Source organism: Hyperolius riggenbachi, chromosome 7, assembly GCF_040937935.1.
Source record: "Hyperolius riggenbachi isolate aHypRig1 chromosome 7, aHypRig1.pri, whole genome shotgun sequence".
Lineage (NCBI taxonomy): Eukaryota > Metazoa > Chordata > Amphibia > Anura > Hyperoliidae > Hyperolius > Hyperolius riggenbachi.
The window spans coordinates 73567112-73590323 of NC_090652.1; the positions used below are offsets into that span (position 1 = coordinate 73567112).

General features: G+C 43.1%; 1 protein-coding gene across 2 annotated transcripts in view; it reads left to right on the forward strand.

The window, feature by feature from the left end:
* Nucleotides 1-20664, forward strand: part of KREMEN2 (kringle containing transmembrane protein 2) — a 79781-nt gene extending 59117 nt beyond the window's left edge. For both annotated transcript variants that reach the window (XM_068244094.1, XM_068244093.1), the window contains 2 exons: nucleotides 5878-5941; nucleotides 14736-20664. In XM_068244094.1, coding sequence (XP_068100195.1) covers nucleotides 5878-5941; nucleotides 14736-14886 — 215 coding nt within the window. In that variant the 3' untranslated portion in view covers nucleotides 14887-20664. The remainder of the gene's footprint in view (nucleotides 1-5877; nucleotides 5942-14735) is intronic.
* The last annotated feature ends 2548 nt before the right edge of the window (nucleotides 20665-23212 follow it).

The following is a 23212-nucleotide window of genomic DNA, read 5'->3' on the forward strand; positions in this document are numbered from 1 at the left end:
CCTGGCATTTTAGGGGCCCTAAACCGTGAGGAGTAGTCTAGAAAACAAATGCCTCAAAATGACCTGTGAATAGGACGTTGGGCCCCTTAGCGAACCTAGGCTGCAAAAAAAGTGTCACACATGTGGTATCGCCGTACTCAGGAGAAGTAGTATAATGTGTTTTGGGGTGTATTTTTACACATACCCATGCTGGGTGGGAGAAATCTCTCTGTAAATGGACAATTGTGTGTAAAAAAAAATCAAACAATTGTCATGTACAGAGATATTTCTACCACCCAGCATGGGTATGTGTAAAAATACACCACAAAACACATTATACTACTTCTCCTGAGTACGGCGGTACCACATGTGTGGCACTTTTTACACCCTAAGTGCGCTAAGGGGCCCAAAGTCCAATGAGTACCTTTAGGATTTCACAGGTCATTTTGCGACATTTAGTTTCAAGACTACTCCTCGCGGTTTAGGGCCCCTAAAATGCCAGGGCAGTATAGGAACCCCACAAATGACCCCATTCTAGAAAGGAGACACCCAAAGGTATTCCGTTAGGAGTATGGTGAGTTCATAGAAGATTTTATTTTTTGTCACAAGTTAGCGGAATATGACACTTTGTGAAGAAAAACAATTCAAATCAATTTCCGCTAACTTGTGGCAAAAAATAAAATCTTCTATGAACTCACCATACTCCTAATGGAATACCTTGGGGTGTCTTCTTTGTAAAATGGGGTCATTAGTGGGGTTCCTATACTGCCCTGGCATTTTAGGGGCCCTAAACCGTGAGGAGTAGTCTTGAAACAAAAATGACCTGTGAAATCCTAAAGGTACTCATTGGACTTTGGGCCCTTTAGCGCAGTTAGGGTGCAAAAAAGTGCCACACATGTGGTATTGCCGTACTCGGGAGAAGTAGTATAATGTGTTTTGGGGTGTATTTTTACACATACCCATGCTGGGTGGGAGAAATACCTCTGTAAATGACAATCTTTTGATTTTTTTACACACAATTGTCCATTTACAGAGTTATTTCTCCCACCCAGCATGGGTATGTGTAAAAATACACCCCAAAACACATTGTACTACTTCTCCCGAGTACGGCGATACCACATGTGTGGCACTTTTTTGCACCCTAACTGCGCTAAAGGGCCCAAAGTCCAATGAGTACCTTTAGGATTTCACAGGTCATTTTGAGAAATTTCGTTTCAAGACTACTCCTCACGGTTTAGGGCCCCTTAAATGCCAGGGCAGTATAGGAACCCCACAAATGACCCCATTTTAGAAAGAAGACACCCCAAGGTATTCCGTTAGTAGTATGGCGAGTTCATAGAAGATTTTATTTTTTGTCACAAGTTAGCGGAAATTGATTTTAATTGTGTTTTTTCACAAAGTGTCATTTTCCGCTAACTTTTGACAAAAAATAAAATCTTCTATGAACTCACCATACTCCTAACGGAATACCTTGGGGTGTCTTCTTTCTAAAATGGGGTCATTTGTGGGGTTCCTATACTGCCCTGGCATTTTAGGGGCCCTAAACCGTGAGGAGTAGTCTTGAAACGAAATTTCTCAAAATGACCTGTGAAATCCTAAAGGTACTCATTGGACTTTGGGCCCTTTAGCGCAGTTAGGGTGCAAAAAAGTGCCACACATATGGTATCGCCGTACTCAGGAGAAGTAGTATAATGTGTTTTGTGGTGTATTTTTACACATACCCATGCTGAGTGGGAGAAAGATCTCTGTAAATGGACAATTGTGTGTAAAAAAAATTAACAAATTGTCATTTACAGAGATATTTCTCCCACCCAGCATGGGTATGTGTAAAAATACACCCCAAAACACATTATACTACTTCTCCTGAGTACGGCAATACCACATGTGTGGCACTTTTTTGCAGCCTAACTGCGCTAAGGGGTCCAAAGTCCAATGAGCACCTTTAGGCTTTACAGGGGTGCTTACAATTTAGCACCCCCCAAAATGTCAGGACAGTAAACACACCCCACAAATGACCCCATTTTGGAAAGTAGACCCTTCAAGGTATTCAGAGAGGGGCATGGTGAGTCCGTGGCAGATTTCATTTTTTTTTGTCGCAAGTTAGAAGAAATGGAAACTTTTTTTTTTTTTTTTTTTTCCTCACAAAGTGTCATTTTCCGCTTACTTGTGACAAAAAATATCTTCTATGAACTCACTATGCCTCTCAGTGAATACTTTGGGATGTCTTCTTTCCAAAATGGGGTCATTTGGGGGGTATTTATACTATCCTGGAATTCTAGCCCCTCATGAAACATGACAGGGGGTCAGAAAAGTCAGAGATGCTTGAAAATGGGAAAATTCACTTTTTGCACCATAGTTTGTAAACGCTATAACTTTTACCCAAACCAATAAATATACACTGAATGGGTTTTTTTTTAATCAAAAACATGTTTGTCCACATTTTTCGCGCTGCATGTATACAGAAATTTTACTTTATTTGAAAAATGTCAGCACAGAAAGTTAAAAAAATCATTTTTTTGCCAAAATTCATGTCTTTTTTGATGAATATAAGAAAAAGTAAAAATCGCAGGAGCAATCAAATAGCACCAAAAGAAAGCTTTATTAGTGACAAGAAAAGGAGCCAAAATTCATTTAGGTGGTAGGTTGTATGAGCGAGCAATAAACCGTGAAAGCTGCAGTGGTCTGAATGGAAAAAAAGTGGCCGGTCCTTAAGGGGTAGAAAGCCCTAGGTCCTCAAGTGGTTAAGAAGAAAATGGAAAAAATGCATTATTTCTCAGTTTTCGGCCATTATAGCTTTAAAGCGGACCCAAACCAAATGTTTTTTTAATTCAATATATTTAGTTGCACCACTCTGACACATACAACGATAAATCAACACTCCTTTAAGCTTACGAGAATTTCAGTGCATGCTTTTCACCCTTCTCTTTCCATAACTAGGGTTATACAGGTGGCAGCCATTACTTCTGAGCTTAGTAGGAGGTCTTAGTTAATGGGTGTGTTTGTCATCAGCTACCCTCCCTCACAGGGGTGTCGTCTATGAGAAATCTCACACAAGCTGAGATCACTTCCCCTGTGACATCATCAGTAGCAGCCTGTGTTTTGTTTTTGCTTTTTATCTGCTCCACCAGTTTGCCGGACAAATCCCGGCAATATGAAAGGAAGGGAGGGGTTCCTCCAATAAATGTAAAATATTTTATATTTGTTATCATGCAGCTGAAAAAAGGCTACTAATTATTATTATAAGTTAGAAAATAGATTTTATTTCTGAAATCTTGTATTTTTAATTTGGGTCCACTTTAAAATAATACATGCTAACATAATTCAAACCTATGTATTTTATTTGCCCATTTGTCCCGGTTATTACACCATTTAAATTATGTCCCTATCACAATGTGTGGCGCCAATATTTTATTTGGAAATAAAGGTGCATTTTTTCAGTTTTGTGTCCATCACTATCAGTGTTCTCCCCAGAAATTTTTTCCAGCCGGTTGGCATGAAAAAGTAGCCGGGTGAGGCGAGATGACAGAATGCAGGGCCGGTGCTTCTGTGTGCAACTCTGCTTACAGCTTAGGAGGAGGTGAGCCGATGACAGCCGGGTGCTCACCAAAACTAGCCGGGTGGAGCACCCGGCTAAAAGAGCCTGGGGAGAACACTGACTATTTACAAGCTTATAATTAAAAAAATGTTCGTAATATACCCTCTTCATATGCATATTACAAAAGTTCAAACCCTTAGGTAATTATCCAGTTCGGCCTATCTGGACGAGTTTCCTCGTCCAGATAGGCACTGCTGTTTTCCCTGTGTGGTGCGCGCACCCGCCGCTAGCCCCCCGATCAGTGAATGGGAATATAATTCCCATTCTCCGATCTAACTTCCCAGCAGAAATACCGACGCTTTCTCTGCAGAGAGCGCGGTATTTCTGCCCCCAGGAAACTTTTCCACAGCATTTTAGTTCCTGGATGCGAGATTGTTCGCATCCAGGACTTTTTTCACTGTGGCCATCTTGTGGCCAAATAGTAAACTGCACCCACATACATTCTTGATTAAAGAAATATATAATTTTACATTTAAAATTAGCAGTTTCCCTCCCACACCAAAAATTACCCACATACACTTTTTTTTATTAAAAAAAAATAAAAAAAAATACAATAAAAAACAAAACAAAAACAACATAAATAGTTACCCAAGGGTCTGAACTTTTTAATTATGCATGTCAAGAGAATATGTTATTATATTATTTAAAATTATAAGCTTATAAATAGGGATGGACGCAAATTGAAAAAATGCACCTTTATTTGTAAATGAAATATCGGCACCATAAATTGTGATAGGGACATTGTTTAAATGGTGTAAGAACCGGGACATATGGGCAAATAAAATACATGCGTTTTAATTATATTAATTTCAAACTATAATGGCCAAAAACTGAGAAATAATGAATTTTTTCCATTTTTTTCTTATTCTTCATGTTAAAATGCATTTACAGTAAAGTGGCTCTTAGCAAAATGTACCCCCCAAAGAAAGCCTAATTGGTGGCGGAAAAAAACAAGATATAGATCAATTCATTGTGATAAGTAGCAATAAAGTTATAGGCGAATGAATGGGAGGTGAACGTTGCTCGGATGCATGAGATTTTTGGCACTGCGGCACTGAACCGGTTAATTATGTTTTTTTTTTGTTTTTTTTAATTGTAACTTTTTTTTTCCATTAAAAATTTTATTTGGGTAACTTTTGGTGTGGGAGGTAAACAGTTAATTTTAAATGTAAAAATGTGTGTTTATTTTATTAAAAAAAAATATATATATGTAGTTTTACTATTTGGCCACAAGATGGCCACAGTGAGATTTTATTCAATCCCTGGAAGCGAAGTGCTCACTTCCAGGAAGCATATGGAGGACGGGAAACTTTTTTTTTTGTTAGAAAGACGGCGGTTTCTGATGAGATGCTGTTGGTCTTTCAACTGGGGACTTAGATCAATGAATGGGAACAGGGAACTATGTTCCCATTCATTGATCTCCAGGATAATGGGAGGTGGCACGAGAGAGCGCGGGAGCACGCAGCAGCACAGAAGCAGCCGCCTGGACGTGACAATCACGTCCAGGTGGCTTAAATGGTTAAAGGAATCGTCAAGCAAAATGTGCCGCCCCATGATATACTTACCAGGGGCTTCCTCCAGCCCCTTGCAGCCGACATGTCCCATGCAGCATCGCCGCTCGCAGCCGCCGGCCTGTGGTCCCCGCCGGTGCAGAGGCCGACCTCCTCTACTGCGCAAGCGGCACTGTCAATCAAGTCCACATTGCCCGCAGTGTACTGCGCAGTACGCTGCGGACAACGTGGACTTGACTGACAGCGGCACTTGCGCAGGCGCAGTACAGGATGAACTCGAGGTAGGCCTCTGCATCGGCGGGGACCCCGGGACGGTGGCTGCGAGCGGAATTGCTGCATGGGACATGTTGGCTGCAAGGGGCTGGAGGAAACCCCTGGTACGTATATCATGGGGCGGCACATTTTGATTGATGTTTCCTTTAAACACAAAATAAGACTGTGGGGTTCTTGAAAAGTATGATTTAGGAATATTTTATCCCATCAGTTTATTATAGTTAAAGTTTACCTTATATTAGGCCACTCTCACACTGTTTTCAGAGCAGAAAGAAGAAGTTGCGAGCCTAGTAATTGTAGTAGTATATATAGGAACCCTCTGTGAGTAAGTTATAATTGATGCTACTCAATGTGTATGGCCACCTTAAGATACTAATATGTAAGTGTCAGAGACAGGGACAGCTCTGATCATGGGACTCTGGGAACTGTAAATCTTCGTATAGAGCGCTGCTATTTACTACAGAGGAAACTTTGCATTCTCTAAATCCCATTCTCGATTTCTCTGTCTTCTAATTGCAGTCTGGTGCCTTCTGGCAGCTGGTCTGTCTCTTCTGGTAGTTGGAATTGGATACCTAATTTGGAGGTAAGTTGGGCAAAGTACACAAAATTTTTAGCTGTATGTCTGCAGCGCATATTGTGGCCTGTGGAAAGCTGTATGACTGCAGCATATATTGTGGCCTGTGGATAGCTGTATGACTGCAGCGTATATTGTGGCCTGTGGATAGCTGTATGACTGCAGCGCATATTGTGGCCTGTGGATAGCTGTGTGTCTGCAGCGCATATTATGACCTGTGGATAGCTGTGTGTCTGCAGCGCATATTGTGGCCTGTGGATAACTGTGTCTGCAGTGCATATTGTGGCCTGTGGATAGCTGTGTGTCTGCAGCGCATATTGTGGCCTGTGGACAGCTGTATGACTGCAGCGTATATTGTGGCATACTGGCCTGTGGATAGCTGTGTGTCTGTAGCGCATATTGTGGCCTGTGGATAGCTGTGTGTCTGCAGTGCATATTGTGGCCTGTGGATAGCTGTGTGTCTGCAGCGCATATTGTGGCCTGTGGACAGCTGTATGACTGCAGCGTATATTGTGGCATACTGGCCTGTGGATAGCTGTGTGTCTGTAGCGCATAATGTGGCATGTGGATAGCTGTGTGTGTGCAGCACATATTGTGGCGTGTGGATAGCTGTGTGTCTGCAGCGCATATTGTGGCCTGTGGATAGCTGAGTGTTTGCAGCATAAATTGTGGCCTGTGGATTGCTGTGTGTCTGCAGCACATATTGTGGCCTGTGGATAGCTGTGTGTCTGAAAAAAAGTACTTACAAAGTACAGTGTTACTGCTCTACAATTATTACATGACCCCACAAACTCAGCATGTTTCGCCTAATCAGGGCCGGGCCGAGGCATAGGCTGGAGAGGCTCCAGCCTCAGGGCGCAGTGTAGGAGGGGGCGCAGAATTCATTTAGCTGTCATTCCTAATTGTGTTTTAAGCAGAAAGAAATAAGAAAAGGGGATACATAGCAGTAACTGCAAGCCATATAACTAGATATTAAGGTGTTGGGGAGGTTGTGGGCCCTGTGGCGCCTCTTAGTATAATAGCAATCAGTGTGTGACAGCTGGGGTGGGAGGGATGGAGGGGTGCATTTTGGTGTCTCAGCCTTGGGTGCCGGAGGACCTTGTCCCAGCTCTGGAGGCTTCATCAGGGATGAATGACAGGTGCCCAAATAAATACATACATTCCATAAAAATGTCAGTGTGTAGCCAGCTCAACACACGTGTGTGTGTGTGTGTGTGTGTGCGTGCGTGCGTGCGTGCGTGCGATCCCTTCAAAGGCCTGCCTACTATTATGCCCACTAGAAGGATAAAGGGCAATAGAAAAACATAATAAAATAAGTGCCATCTTGTATATAAATTATATATATATATTAAAGCCAGGACCGTAACTTATAATAAGAAAACTTCTTTATCATGTCTGTATGTGAATAAAAAGGAGAATCTGGCATGCCCAGGTTTCACCCCCTCTGTAGGATTTGTAGCCGCAGCAGAATGTGGGCGGATTAGTGTCTAAATACCGCCCTCATGTATACTGTTACCTGTTACTAGGCAACCAGCTGCCATGCACCCATTATTCACATTATGGTTCCTGCAGGCAAAGATAATCCCATCACTGTTTTTCCTTTTCCTCCTCTTTTCTTTCTTATATCGACTTTATCTGTTGCATATTGTACACATCTGATCATAAAGACAAACCCTGCTGAATATGCTTTAAACGTGGTTTTGTGTACACATAACTGCATTCTAGATTTACATCTATGATACAACCTTACTGTTGTTTGAGAATATACTGTGGATATAATGTATATTTTAAGCTACATAATGCATATGTTGTTTGATGTCATGCGATTGTATTCTGACTCGATTTATACATAGCCATGATCCCTGTACTATACAGATCCTTGCTGGGCCAATGTACCTTTGTTCTTGTTTTGTTCTGTGAATTAAAACAATAAGAAATGATTTGTTAAAAAAAAAAAAAAAAAGATAATCCCATAATTGCAGGAAGTAATCACATAATTATAGTTAACGAGGTAGCACGAAATCTAATAATAAGGTATACAGGTAGATCTAGCAGGACATGACAGGTACATGACAAGGTCCTTAAGTGACCATGATCAAACAAATGATGATAATGAACATAAGCAGAGGCCTCATTAACCACGTAACACAAATGACTAATTCCCAGACTCCTGATACAATATTCTATTACCGGTAATACAAATAACTAGAAAACACAACTAGAGACTAGAGAGAAAACAGAGACTAAATCCGTATCCTTCTATGGGCATATTAAATAAATAGTGCAGACATGAAACTTTCATTCAGGCCAAATCGATTGATGGTTTATAAAGAAAACCCATCCAGCTTCAATGAGTCAGGTGACTACTTAATTCTTTTATCAGGAGGCATGTGACTACTTAATCATTTTATCTAGTGGCATGTGACTACGTACAGTAATTTTTTTTATCATTCTGGAGGCATGTGATCTCAGTCTATTGGACTGAGATCTTCCTTCTTGCTGAGCTCCCTTTCAAGCAATAAACTGGGAGGTTGCCTGGTTGGGGACGCAAATTCATTGCTCTACCTGGAGGCCCTTTATGGCCTGAAACTGGCTCTGCCTTTTTCTGCTGTATTGGGTGAGGGGGAAAGACCGATGTGTTCTGACTGATCACAAACAAGCGATCCTTCAGATACCCATAGATTCCGCAGGCAGTTTCCACGATCAAGTAAATGATCATTTATGCAATTATTGTCTCCTCACGCACATAGACACTTGCAGATCAGGGGAGATGGATAAGGGAACGATTATTCATTGGCCGAGATTTCTGATTTATCAGACCGTGGGTATTTAGCTCAAAGAGGAGGTCCAAGGTGAATAAAAAAAAAAAGATTTACTTACCCAGGGCTTCCTCCAGCCCCTGGCAGCCGTCCTGTGCCCTCGCCGCAGCTTCCGCTCACAGCCAGTGTCCCCTCTGTTGCAGATGCCGACCTCGCCAGGTTGTCATCTACTGCGCCTGCACGAACACTGCTCAGGATTGCGCTAATGTGGTCTGGAGTGTTCTGCGCAGGGGCAGTAGTTATGCACCTGCGCAGAACACTCCAGACCATGTGAGAATAAGCAGCATGAGCGCAGGCACAGTAGATGGATGGAGGGGACTCCAGGACAACGGCTGGAAGCAGAGCTGTGGCGAGGGACATATCGCAAGTAGGTAAGTAGATCATATTTTTTTTAAAAACTCCTCGCATCTATCCTTTAAGGTAGGAGAGTAGGGCTTATTCAGTAAGGTTTTTATTGCCAGATACAATCAGTCTTTCAGATGGTCTCAAAGGGTCTTTTTGATAGTACATTAAAGGCCACCAAAGTACCGTGTCTTTAAGAATTTTCTGAAAGACTTCTTTAGGCCGGTTTCACACTGAATATTGGCGGTAGCAGACGGACCGCACTGCCGAAAACAGGCCTAATCCCCGTCTGGCAGCTGGCCAAGCAGGAAGTGACGCTCACTTCCTGTGGCCGAAACAATCACGTGCGCAGAAGCGTATTGCTAAAATATTCTTCCGCGCATGCGCGACACGTAAAACTTGCGGCGGTCATTTAAAAAAACACGTGTTGCCATAAACTTACATGACTTCCGGTCTGCCGAATGTGGCCGCAGGAGCTGCATGGAAAGGTAGGTATACACTTGTGTTACATAGGGGTACTTCCGCCGCAGCGCAGCACACCGCAGGCAATGTGAACTACCATAGACTTACATTGTCCTAGCGTTAGGCTGCGGTAAAATGCTGCGCCGCGCTGCACCAGTGTGAAAGGGCCCTGAGGTAGAGCACCCTTTATTGTCAGACCTGACAAGATTAGCTGCAGGCTTGTTTCTGGTGTGATTCAGACACTACTGCAGCCAAATGGATCAGCAGGACTGCCAGGCAACTAGTATTGTTTAAAAGGAAATAAATATGGCAGCCTCCACATACCTCTCACTTCAGTTTTCCGTTAAAATATCCAGACACAAGTTCTTATAATCACTCTTATTGACAATTACAGTGTCCCCACCGTTATCTAAAGATTTAATTTCCTTGTTCTCATTCACACACTGATCTCTCCAGAGCTCCAGAGCTTAACACTTTCATCCCCCCATCTAGTCAAAGTTCTAGTTTTGCCAAGTGGTTATAATCAGAGCCGGCGCTGCCATAGAGGCAAATGGGGCAATTGCCCCAAAACCTGTAGGGGCCCCCAAGGTATCGCCCCATCTTAACTGTTGCTCCCCAGGACTCTGCATACTCTTTGGCAGAGTAGAGTCTCATCTGTGCTGCCGGGTAGGTGAGACACTACCAGTGGCGTAGCTAAGGAGCTGTGGGCCCCGATGCAAGTTTTACATGGGGCCCTCCAAGCACTCTATACATAACAATTGATACGGCACACCAAAACCTGCCAAGGACAACCACAGTGTCAGAGATGCAAGAAGGGGATGGGGAACAGTTTGTTAATGATTAACAATATTCAAAGTATTTATAGAAGTGATTATTATGAGCACAGGACCAATAAAGAGGTAATACTGTAGTTGAGGAAAGGCCCTTCGGGGCCCCTCTGGCCCAAGTGCCCCAATGCGGTCGCAACCTCTGCACCCCCTATTGCTACGCCCCTGGACACTACACTGCCAAGGACTCTGCAGGGCCTGGAGAGCACAGTTAAGTTGGGAGGTGATTGGGGAGGGTCAGCAGCCAGCTCAGGGGCCCAGAAGGGAAATTTGACTGCAACAAAGGGCCCCTAATGCCGCTTTTTGGCCAGGGGTCTGTTGGGGGGGTCCCAGGCTAATTTTGCCCTGGGGGCTGGGGCCCACTGTTACTAGAACCGGCCCTGGGTATAATCATGATTTTATGCAGTGCCAGTTTGTGTTAAAATACGGTAATTTAGTAAATATATTAGTAATATATTTAGTAAATATAGTAATAGTAATATTAGTAAATATATTTGACCTAATCAAAAAGGGGTAAAAAGGTACAAACTATAACTCCCTCCTAAAGACTGATGCCTGAAGTTGTGTGAAAGTCTTGGAGGACAGATTTACAAATTATATTTCTGACACTCCTTTGGTTGTTACAGAAGCCATCTGTACCATTTGTTTAGAGGATAAGCTCCCCTTTATCCTGTATAACCCATTGTTCCCTGATTCTGAGATTCTGTTTAGTAAGGAAGGGGGGGGGGGGGGTTCCAGCTACTTGAGGGGGGCTTATCTGGCCTAAAAAAGCTTGACCTAACTCTTCTTGATCTAATTTTCCTATTACTCTTTTTTTTTTTTTTTAATTGCTTGAATTAGTACTAGTTTCCTCTTGGGTGCTGCATCTGCTTCCGAAACGGAATTCACACTGATGCGGACGCAAAATCGCATCCGAATACAATAGCTGTGTTGTGAAATCAATAGGCTGCTTACGATTTACATGCGGGTAAAAGAAATTGTGCCTGCAGTGGATTTTCAGATATCGCATCGGAATCCTCGTAACCACACAGAAGTCGCCACGCTGTAAATTCATGTAATGCTTTCATCTCTCTCCACTAGCAGAAAATATAGAAACTGAAAGCAGAAGTCCTCTGTTATTGTCTCGTACTGCCCACTAGTGACAAGTGGGCAAAAATACACAATACAGCAGTACTAATTAGAAGCAAAGGAAATGTAACATATAGGAAATACAAAATGTGCTAAAATAAATTGGCCTGGAGCACTTGCAAGCCTCTAGATAAATTGGTTGCTAAATGGTTAATATTCCCCATGAATTTTTTATGTTTCTGTTACTGAATACCCTCCTTAAAGGGGAACTGAAGAGAGAGGTATATGGAGGCTGTCATGGTTATTTCCTTTTAGACAATACCAGTTGCCTGGCAGCCCTGCTGATCCTCTGCCTCTAATACTATTAGCCATAACCCCTGAACAAGCATGCAGCAAATCAGGTGTTTCAGTGGTTCAGACTTAGAAGTCTGATCTGACAAGACTAGCTGCATGCTTGTTTCTGGTTTTATTCAGATACTACTGCAGAGAAATAGACCAGCAGGGCCGCCAGGTAACTGGTATTGATTAAAAGGAAATAAACATGACAGCCTCCGTATACCTCTTACTTCAGTTCCCCTTTAAGGGCAAGTACCCTATTCTGTGGCTTATTCTCACATTTCCCAAAGTCAGGGTGATTTTTAAACTGTAGAATGTTTTTCTGTTCTTCTATGAAGGGTTTACTCACGTTATCTACCACCCCTAATCCGTAACCTCTCAAATATTTCATTCATTCAAAGGAGTGTTTAGGCTTTAAAGGATACCCGAAGTGACATGTGACATGATGAGATAGACATGTGTATGTACAGTGCCTAGCACACAAGTAACTATGGTGTGTTCCTTTTTTTCTTTCTCTGCCTGAAAGAGTTAAATATTAGGTATGTAAATGGCTGACTCAGTCCTGACTCAGACAGGAAGTGACTACAGTGTAACCCTCACTGATAAGAAATTCCACTTTTTATCTCTTTCTTGCTCTTAGAAGCCATTTTCTGCTAGGAAAGGGTTTTATAGTTGGACTTTCTTATCAGTGAGGGTCACACTGTAGTCACTTCCTGACTGAGTCAGGACTGAGTCAGCCACTTGCATACCTGAAGTTTAGCTCTTTCAAACAGAAAAAGAAAAAAAGGAACACAGCATAGTAATTTGTGTGCTTGGCACTGTACATTCACATGTCTATCTCATCATGTCACATGTCACTTCGGGTATCCTTTAAGGTTTTCCTATCTGCATAAAGTTGCTCTCACACCTGTGGGAATGTGGCTGTGTGAGATTCCTCTGTGATATAATGCTTGGTATAACTAGTAAAGCTCGTCACTTCCTCACATGCTTTATTGTGAACTATGTAGATCTTAAAGATGACCTTACATGCTTCATCACTGTCAACAATATCATTATTATTAATTATCCAATTAACCAGAGCATCCAGTTCAAACTCTTAACCCTAACCTACAAAGCTCTCCCTCATCTTTCTCCCCTGTACATCTCCTCACTACATACCAACCCAACCGCAATCTCAGATCTGTTCATGACCTTCCATTGTCCTCCTATAGCATTACCTCTTTGCATTCATGTATACAAGATTTTAGGCGTGCTTCACCCCTCCTCTGGAATGCCTTTCCACAACACACCCATCACTCTTCAACCTTTAATATCATAATTATTAGGATTCAGCAGTTGGAATGTTGCGTCCCCTATTGGATATACCCCAGTAGCTTCCACCTGCTAATGCTTTTACATTGACATGTTTAGGAGATTGATCAATGAATAGTGGATTAAAAGGAAATATAACCACAAACAGAAAGAGTTCTAGAGTGCCAGGGAAAAAGGAGCATACAGCCACAGTGGCCTAAATGCCGCTCCTAGGGCCCATGCCGCTTGAGGAAGCTGCTTCACTTGGCATCATGGCCCAACCACCCCTGACAGTTGTGTGTCTGCAGTGATGAGTATGCAGTGTATAGCTGTGTGTCTGCAGTGATGAGTATGCAGTGCATAGCCGTTTCTGCAGTGATGAGTATGCAGTGTATAGCTGCGTGTCTGCAGTGATTAGTATGCGGTGTATAGGTGCGTGTCTGCAGTGATTAGTATGCAGTGTATAGCTGTGTGTCTGCAGTGATTAGTATGCAGTGTATAGCTGTGTGTCTGCAGTGATGAGTATGCGGTGTATAGCTGTGTATCTGCAGTGATGAGTATGCGGTGTATAGCTGTGTGTCTGCAGTGATGAGTATGCGGTGTATAGCTGTGTGTCTGCAGTGATGAGTATGCGGTGTATAGCTGTGTGTCTGCAGTGATGAGTATGTGGTGTATAGCTGTGTGTCTGCAGTGATGAGTATGCGGTGTATAGCTGTGTGTCTGCAATGATGAGTATGTGGTGTATAGCTGTGTGTTTGCAGTGATGAGTATGCAGTGCATAGCTGTGTGTTTGCAGTGATGATATGGTGTATAGCTGTGTGTCTGCAGTGATGAGTATGCGGTGTATAGCTGTGTGTCTGCAGTGATCAGTATGCAGTGTATAGCTGTGTGTCTATAGTGATGAGCATGCAGTGTATAGCTGTGTGTCTGTAGTGATGAGTATGCAGTGCATAGCTGTGTGTCTGCAGTGATGAGTATACGGTGTATAGTTGTATGTCTGCAGTCATGAGTATGCAGTGCATAGCTGTGTGTCTGCAGTGATGAGTATGCAGTGTATAGCTGTGTGTCTGCAGTGATGAGTATGCGGTGTATAGCTGTGCATTTGCAGTGATGAGTATGCAGTGCATAGCTGAGTGTTTACAGTGATAAGTATGTGGTGTATAGCTGTGTGTCTGCAGTGATGAGTATGCAGTGCATAGCTGTGTTTCTGCAGTGATGAGTATGCAGTGCATAGATGTGTGCTTGCAGTGATAAGTATGCGTTGTATAGCTGTGTGTCTGCAGTGATGAGTATGCAGTGCATAGCTGTGTTTCTGCAGTGATGAGTATGCAGTGCATAGATGTGTGTTTGCAGTGATAAGTATGCGGTGTATAGCTGTGTGTCTGCAGTGATGAGTATGTGGTGTATAGCTGTGTGTCTGCAGTGATGAGTATGCAGTGCATAGCTGTGTGTATGCAGTGATCAGTATGTGCATACTACTTCTACTGACATAAGAAAGATGATTTAGGCAATGAGGATTTGAAGATGTGATCTAGTAGGGTGGGGCGCTCAAAGTAATATGGTCCTTCTAGTAAATATAACTGTATAATTGTAATAATAGATCGTTTTCATCCCATGAACATGTCTGTGAAATAACCATAAATGTCTCCTCCATCTCAGGTATGTGCCCTGCGGATGGCGCTCTCTTGTTTTAGCCTCTGTAGCTGACTATTCATATCGCTCCATTCTGTACCAACACCAGAAGGGACAAAGCGGAGACCTCACCAGTGTTAATCAGTCCTCTATGAAGTCGTTAATCAGTCCTCTATGAAGCACTGGAGAACGTAGCGCTCTCTACCATCCATGGTGTAATGTCTGCTCTAGCATTCTTCTGGAACACATCCTGGACTGTTCGAGAGATTTCCAGTAAGGAGTACTCTATATTGTATTCAAAAACATGACCTACGTAGCTGGAACTTGTCTGGACCACCAGTGGACCATAGCCAGTCACTTTTAAAGCTTGGACCTTCTTCTGCAACATCTCATTGATTGTCTGTGGAGTTTGTGAGGTGTACAGTGCGGGGGACTCCATATCGTACTGGAGATTATGGCCGACACAGCTGCAAGCATGTCCTGTCCACCACTGCAACACAGCCAACCATTGTTCTATTCTGGAACATACCCTAGACTCCCACGGAATTGTGAAATGTTCTTGAAAGGGACATAAGACAAGAACATACTGTAGTAGGGTCCAGGATGCTGGAACTCTTGTAGACATCAGGCCATTATGGGCCAGAACACCTCTGGAATGAATATTAAACTAAATCATTGTCTCCAATCTCCTTATAGACAAACTGATAGAAAATAGAGCTTTTTAAAGGCAGGTGCGGGGTCTAGTTATCTTATGGACACCCAGATCCTATAGGGCTTTATGTAGATGGCTAAGCAAATGCATTGCAGGCATTGGCACTGCCCTTTACTACCAGCATTAACTTCATTAGGCCAAATAACAGTGTTGGTCTAAAGTTAGAGCTTGGCTATGAGAGGCACTCAATGCCAGGCAACTTTAGACCATATTTGGCCTGATGAAGCCAGTTTTTATATGCTCATAAAACGCGTTGCCTAGTGCAAATAAATCTCTTGTTGTATTGTCCTTGAGATAAGCCCCCTCCCAGTTCACTTTTTAATAATTAAGTATTTTATTTCCTTTGGGAGCCTCTTCTCTTCCCCCCCTTGTGTTGTCATCCCCCAAGAGGTCGGCCCATGGCAGCTTATAGGGTTCAGCCTTTTTCCAAGTGAGCGACTTGTGTAGAGTGGTGGTCTCTGTACCCGAGTGGAGACGGTTATTCTTCAAAAGCAAGTTTGGTTGGTTTGGCTGGTTACCCTCCATGCAACCTTATCTTGTGAGTACCTTCCTTTATTAGATTGTACTCTGCATGCTCTGAAAATACTATTGCAGTACTGGGCTCCCATTGTCTCTGTGCTTCCTGTTTTTAAGGTAGCCAATCCTTATCTCTCCAATCGTTCTACCCTATGAGACACTAAGGGCTTGATTCACAAAAGAGTGCTAACTGTTAGCACGGCCGTTTTCGCGCGAATTTTCACATTGCGCGCTCTCACGAATTTTCGCACGAAACGATAACGTTTTCGCGCGCAAACGCGAATTTTCACGCAAACGTGGAAATTCACGATCGCGCGCAATGCGAAAATTCGCGTGAAAACGGCCGTGCTAACAGTTAGCACTCTTTTGTGAATCAAGCCCTAGATATTCCACTTGGCTCTTGCCTGTAGACACAACTGATCGATTATTTTCAACATTTTGGTCGATTGTCTACTGGTTTCCACTCATTTCTATCAGAAATCGATCGAAAAAATATTGGAAATCAAATCGGATCATGTTGGAAATAATCGATCTGACAGTAAATCTGCCAGAAAATCTCATAGTGTGTACCTAGCATAAAAGAGGACCTGTCATTGTACAGAGGAAATGGAATCTTCACTGTTGGACTTGCAGCACTTTCTCCAAGCTCTGTTCTGTGAATAATGTATATGTGTATATGATGCGATGTATAAAGATATTGTTTACAGAGAGGTCTCAATGTGTTACTGCTATACTTCCACTTTCTGCTTCTGTCTATTATTGTTATTGGATTTATATTTATATAGCTCTCTCACCCTGCTGTGTCACTGTTATATATTTTATTCATCGTGTTACTTTTGTCACCATAATTACCAATTCTTTATTTTGTACCAGTCCTGTATTTTGTATATTGGTATACACTCACCTAAAGGATTATTAGGAACACCATACTAATACTGTGTTTGACCCCCTTTCACCTTCAGAACTGCCTAAATTTTACGTGGCATCGATTCAACAAGGTGCTGAAAGCATTCTTTCGAAATGTTGGCCCATATTGATAGGATAGCATCTTGCAGTTGATGGAGATTTGTGAGATGCACATCCAGGGCAGGAAGCTCCCGTTCCATCACATCCCAAAGATGTTCTATTGGGTTGAGATCTGGTGACTGTGGGGCAGGGTTGCTCGTAAACTACGCCGTACAGTGAACTCATTGTCATGTTAAAGAAACCAATTTGAAACGATTCAAGCTTTGTGACATGGTGCATTATCCTGCTGGAAGTAGCCATCAGAGGATGGGTACATGGTGGTCATAAAGGGATGGACATGGTCAGAAACAATGCTCAGGTAGCCCGTGGCATTTAAACAATGCCCAATTGGCACTAAGGGGCCTAAAGTGTGCCAAGAAAACATCCCCCACACCATTACACCACCACCATCAGCCTGCACAGTGGTAACAAGGCATAATGGATCCATGTTCTCATTCTGTTTACGCCAAATTCTGACTCATCAGACCAGGCAACATTTTTCCAGTCTTCAACTGTCCAATTTTGGTGAGCTTGTGCAAATTGTAGCCTCTTTTTCCTATATGTAGTGGAGATGAGTGGTACCCGGTGGGGTCTTCTGCTGTTGTAGCCCATCGGCTTCAAGGTTGTGCATGTTGTGGCTTCACAAATGCTTTGATGCATACCTCGGTTGTAACAAGTGGTTATTTCAGTCAACATTGCTGTTCTATCAGCTTACATCAGTCGGCCCATTCTCCTCTGACCTCTAGCATCAACAAGGCATTTTCGCCCACAGGACTGCCGCATACTGGATGTTTTTCCCTTTTCACACCATTCTTTGTAAATTCTAGAAATGGTTGTGCGTGAAAATTCCAGTAACTGAGCACCATTGTGAAATACTCAGACCGGCCCACCTGGCACCAACAACCATGCCACGCTCAAAATTGCTTAAATCGCCTTTCTTTCCCATTCTGACATTCAGTTTGGAGTTCAGGAGATTGTCTTGACCAGGACCACACCCCTAAATGCATTGAAGCAACTGCCATGTGATTGGTTGATTAGATAGTTGCATTAATGAGAAATTGAACAGGTGTTCCTAATAATCCTTTAGGTGAGTGTACACAATCGTCTGTATTATTATGTGTTCCATATTCGTTTCTCACTTGGTACAGTGCCACCGAATATGTTGGCGCTTTATAAAGCAATGATAATATTATAGTGCCAACATATTATGCAGTGCTGGATAATAAATAAGATTACGGACAATGATAATCAGTGGTGGCTCCATCTTCACATTCTTTTAGGAGGCACGAATAGCTGGCTGGTGGGGTCCATTTGTGCGATGAAACTCAATGTTTGTATAGCGAGTTTTAGATATTTTTTTGCCTAACTCTGGTGATAAAATAAGGCTTAGTAGTTCTGCAATGATTTGAACCGAATGTAAACATCACAAAACAGAACTCAAAGGCTTTTGAGCAGAGCAGATTGTCCAAATGATGGTGCTATTATTGAAGAAATGTATGCAGTTGGATTAACACACATCAATTCTAAAAAGTCCCGATCACAAGACAGTCTTTGCAATACAAAGACTGTCTTGTGATAGGGACTTTTATAATTGAAGTGCGCTAATGCAATTGCATACATTGGAACTGAGCGTAATACCAACCGATGAGTTAGCGCATTCCACTATTAATACGTTTGTTTTATGGCTTTTATTTTCTCATTTTATGTCTTTGATTTTATAATCGTATGCTTTTCTAGTACACTGCAACGCTTTCATCCTTTGCATAAATTATTGTTGAAGAAAAGTTACGTACAGATGTACTTTAATTTTTACTTGCTAGCAAGCTGCTCCTCTGTCGACAGATCACAGACAAATCATTCCAGCTCAAAGCCTGTGTCTCACAACTCTACAAGCACGGGGAGGGGGGAGGAGGCAGGAGGGAGAGAAACAATGTGTGTGTGTAATTCCTTAGCTTAGTTAAGCTAGTGGAGACTACAGGATTATTATCCTGATTCAAAACTTCTTTTCTGTAAAATACAAACTCTATTTTAAAAGAAGAACAGTAAGTTTTCAGCTTGTAAGCCTTCGTCAGACTCTATTCCTGTTGACTGACAATGTTAGAACACACAATCAGAAGGAGGTAGAGCGATAGCAATTTTTTTTGTAAATATACGTGTACTTTGTACGTGTTAAGAGGACCAAGTTCATTGGAGAAATCCTTGATGCTTAGAAAAATTGAGGGCAAAAGAAAAAAAAGGATGACAGAGGTTAAGATGGACAGCATACCGTATGGGAAGCAATGAATATGCCTATGCAACAGCTGAAAGAAGCCGTAATTGACAGACACATCTGCCATGCAAATGTACATTGGTGGCAAAGAGTCGGGGTTGTCTAAACCAATGAGGGACTCCTGGTGTGCTCTGCCACCCCTGCATAGTGACATCACTGGTTTTAATGTGCTATAACATGCCATCCATTCTTCACATAATAAACCCAACAATCCCAGACACATGTTGGCGGGCGCTGTAACAACACTACAGGCACTATGCCCATCCATCTGGTAGAATTGCCATCTGATTAACAAAGTTTGGATCCCAACAAAATTGATCTAGCTAACTTTGTATACAGTGACTCTCAACTGGCATAGCTGGTGAGAGCTGCCACTGCAAGGGGCTTTCCTGTACTCTAAATCCCCCTCCCCCCATCCTAGTTGCCCACAGTAAAGCTAGCCCTCACCAGCTCTGCCAGTTCCATAGATCAACTGATAAGTCCCTGATGAAAAGTGTACTAGTTTGGCCTCCATTAAAGCAGACCTGAACTCAGGACTTCCTCTGTGATCTAAAAGATAAGCAACAGCATAATTACCTTGAAAGAAAAACATTTGTTACAGCTTACAGAACTCCTGCAGTAAGTCTGCAGTGTGTCTACTTCCTGCTTTCATGGAAGCAGTCAGTGAAAGGGTTAACATCCTGTGTTTACAAATTAGCTGTGTGTCTGCTGAATTTCGGTGCTGACACAGCTAAGCAATCAAATTACATTTGTAATTACTTATTGATGAGGGGGAAGTAGACAGGCTCTTCTCTTTAAAAACACACAGGGTGCACTTCGCTCTGTTTTTTTTGCATCCTGTGCAAGAGTTCAGGTCCACTTTAAGGTAGCCACAGACGATACGATATAAATATCCAATTTTCCATACAAAAAAATGGCTGTATAGAAAAATGTAAAGCTTTTTATTTTTTCTTCAAGAAATCTGATTAAATTTCCCATTTTTTATGCATTTTAATGATCATTTTTTTATTAAATTTGAATGGTGTGTGGTAGATTAGGTAGCCTGATGACCCCCCCCCCCCTCCAGTTTAGATACCCTGATAATCCACTCCCCCCCCCCCCCCTTCCCTCTAGCATAAGAAGCCAGGTGACACTCTCCCTTCTGTTTAGTAAGCCTGATAACCACCTCCCTCCAGTATAGGTAGTCAGGTGACCCTTCCCTAGTATAGCCTGCTGCCCACCCGCCCCTTATCCTGTGGTGCCCTAGGCCATGGCCTATGTGGCCTAGCCTTAAATCCAGCCCTGTAACTGGGAGAAAATTGCGAGCAGGTGTGTGATACATTGGTCAGATTTTTAAATGTTACATCAGAAAAATTGATTGTAATTCTTGAATTTAAAAGAAATGTAAAAAATTGTATTTTGTGTGGCCATGTTTGGATTTCTGCAAAAGTCTGATTAAAAAAATGATTAAACCAGTACTCTATAGCTGCGTACACACGCCCAACAACTGCATGACCTGACCAACTGCACGACTATAGTCACGGTTTGTTGTCTCACAATATCATTATGTGTGTATATAACACTGGCATCGTCTGCAGCACATTACAGAGTACATAGTCATGTATGTTGCTGACTGTACTTAAATGAGCTGCCAAGCTAAGCCCTGCTGTAGTCACAGTCTATCCTCTGGCCTTATTATTATAATTAATTTATTTAACACTCACATGTGCAGCGCATTACAAAGTACACAGTCATGTCGCTGACTGTCCTCAAAGGAGTTTACAGTCTATTCCTACCATAGTCATACGTCCTACCATATTACAAGGGTAATATGTAATTAACCTCCCTGGCGTTCTATTAAGATCGCCAGGGCGGCTGCGTGAGGGGTTTTTTTAAATAAAAAAAAAACGATTTCATGCAGCCAACTGAAAGTTGGCTGCATGAAAGCCCACTAGAGGGCGCTCCTGTAGCGTACTTCCGATCGCCTCCGGCGACCAGAAGTAACAAGGAAGGCTGCAATGAGCAGCCTCCCTTGTTTCGCTTACCTCGTCGCCATAGCGACGAGCGGAGTGACGTGGCCGGAACTGATTGGTCCGGCTGCGCAGGGCACGGCGGCTGGTGGGACCCTCTTTCGCCGCTGCTCGCGGCGGATCGCCGCAAAGCGGCGGCGGCGATCAGGTAGCACATGCGGCTGGCAAAGTGCCGGCTGCGTGTGCTGCTTTTTATTTGATAAAAATCGGCCCAGCAGGGCCTGAGCGGCGACCTCCGGCGGTAATGGACGTAACAATGCGTCCATACCGCTAAGGAGGTTAACAACTGTTAATGATAAAACACAGAACATTTATATTGCGCTTTTCTTCTGGCGGACTCAAAGCACCAGAGCTGCAGCCATTACGGCGCGCTCTATAGGCACTAGCAGTGTTAGGGAGTCTTGCCCAAGGTCTCCTCACGAAATAGGTGCTGGCTTACCGAACAGGAAGAGATTTGAACCCAGGTCTCCTGTGTCACAGGCCGAGCCTTTAATCAGTACACTATCCAGCCACTGAATATACAGTATTTTACTTATTTTAGACAAATTACTGAGTATATTAGAGTATATTACTGACTTTTTATTTATTTTTTCTCTACATAATCACCGCCTATCTCTTTGGCCCAGCGCACACCAAAAACCTCTAGCAGATCTGCAAAATACTAGAGGTTTTTAAAGCAGATTTCAGAGCGATTCTAGGCATGTTTAGAGACGTTTTTTAAACATGCCTAGCGGTTATTGGAGCGTTTTTGTGTAGCAGATATCAGATATTGCTACAGTAAAGCTGTTACTGAACAGCTACTGTAACAAAAACGCCTGGAAAACCGCTCTGATCTAGCGTTTTTCAGAGCGGTTTTCCACTTTCCTACACTTTATCATTGAGGGAGAAACGCCTCTGAAATCTAAAAAATGCTGCAGCCCTTGAGTTTGCATTTGTGGAAAAAAACGAGCCGCTCTGGTGCGCACCGTCCTATTCACTTTCATTAGCCAAACGGTTTCCCCCTGCAAGCGTTTAAAAAAAAAAAAAAAGCATTAGAACTGCTCTAGTGTGCACCAGCCCTTTATAAGGTTTACAATCCATTTGAAGGAATGGGAGTGTGGGGGGGGCGGTCATGTGAGGCGACCACTGTTTAAGGATATGTCCTAAATAAAGTTCACTCGTGGAGACATCGTTGCGGACCTTCCATTTGTTCTACACTGTTGAGGAAGATGCTATCAGAGGGAGGGAAGGAGTTGGACACCCCTCCACGTTGGGCCTTCCTGCAGTTACACCACTGCTCATGTCTCCTCTTACAGGACTTCTGAGGCGATGACAACAATCTATGTTTACTCACCTGGGGCCTCTTCCAGCCGTTTCAGTCCCTCGCCACCCACATTATCGCATCGGCCACAGGGAGATGACGTGACGTGCGAGCACCAGTGCCTGTGCAGGCACAGAACAGCCTACATGCTGACGAGCAGCCAGCGGAACACCGAGGAGGACTGGGACTGCGGCGAGGGACTGAAGCGGCTACTAGGGGCTGGAAGCCCCAGGTGAGTAAACATAGATTGTGCTCCTCGCCTTGGAAGTCCTTTAACTTAGACACTTCCACTTGGCCACCATATGTATTTTAAACACTTTGCACCTAAACCTGTTTTCCCCTTGTGGATTAGAGTAGTTTTGACGATTTAGCTATGCCACTATTTAAAGGGAGTCTGAAGCCAAAAAAAAACAAACAAAAAAAACCAGATGCTTACCTACGGAGAGGGAAGGTTCTGAGTAGAGCCTTCCTATTTCTCTCCTTGTCCCGTCACTTCTGCCCAGTTAGTAGTCTCCGACCGATATGTCGTAGACTGCTCTCTCTTCTGCTGAGGGAGGCTTCGTCAGTCTTCAGCAGGTGAAATGCTCCCAAATACGGGCTGCTCCATACTGCTCATGCGCAAGCACGCTCTCTCTCGCGCTCACGCATATGCAGTACAGAGAGCCCCGTTTTCGGGAGCATTCAAGCTCCCAA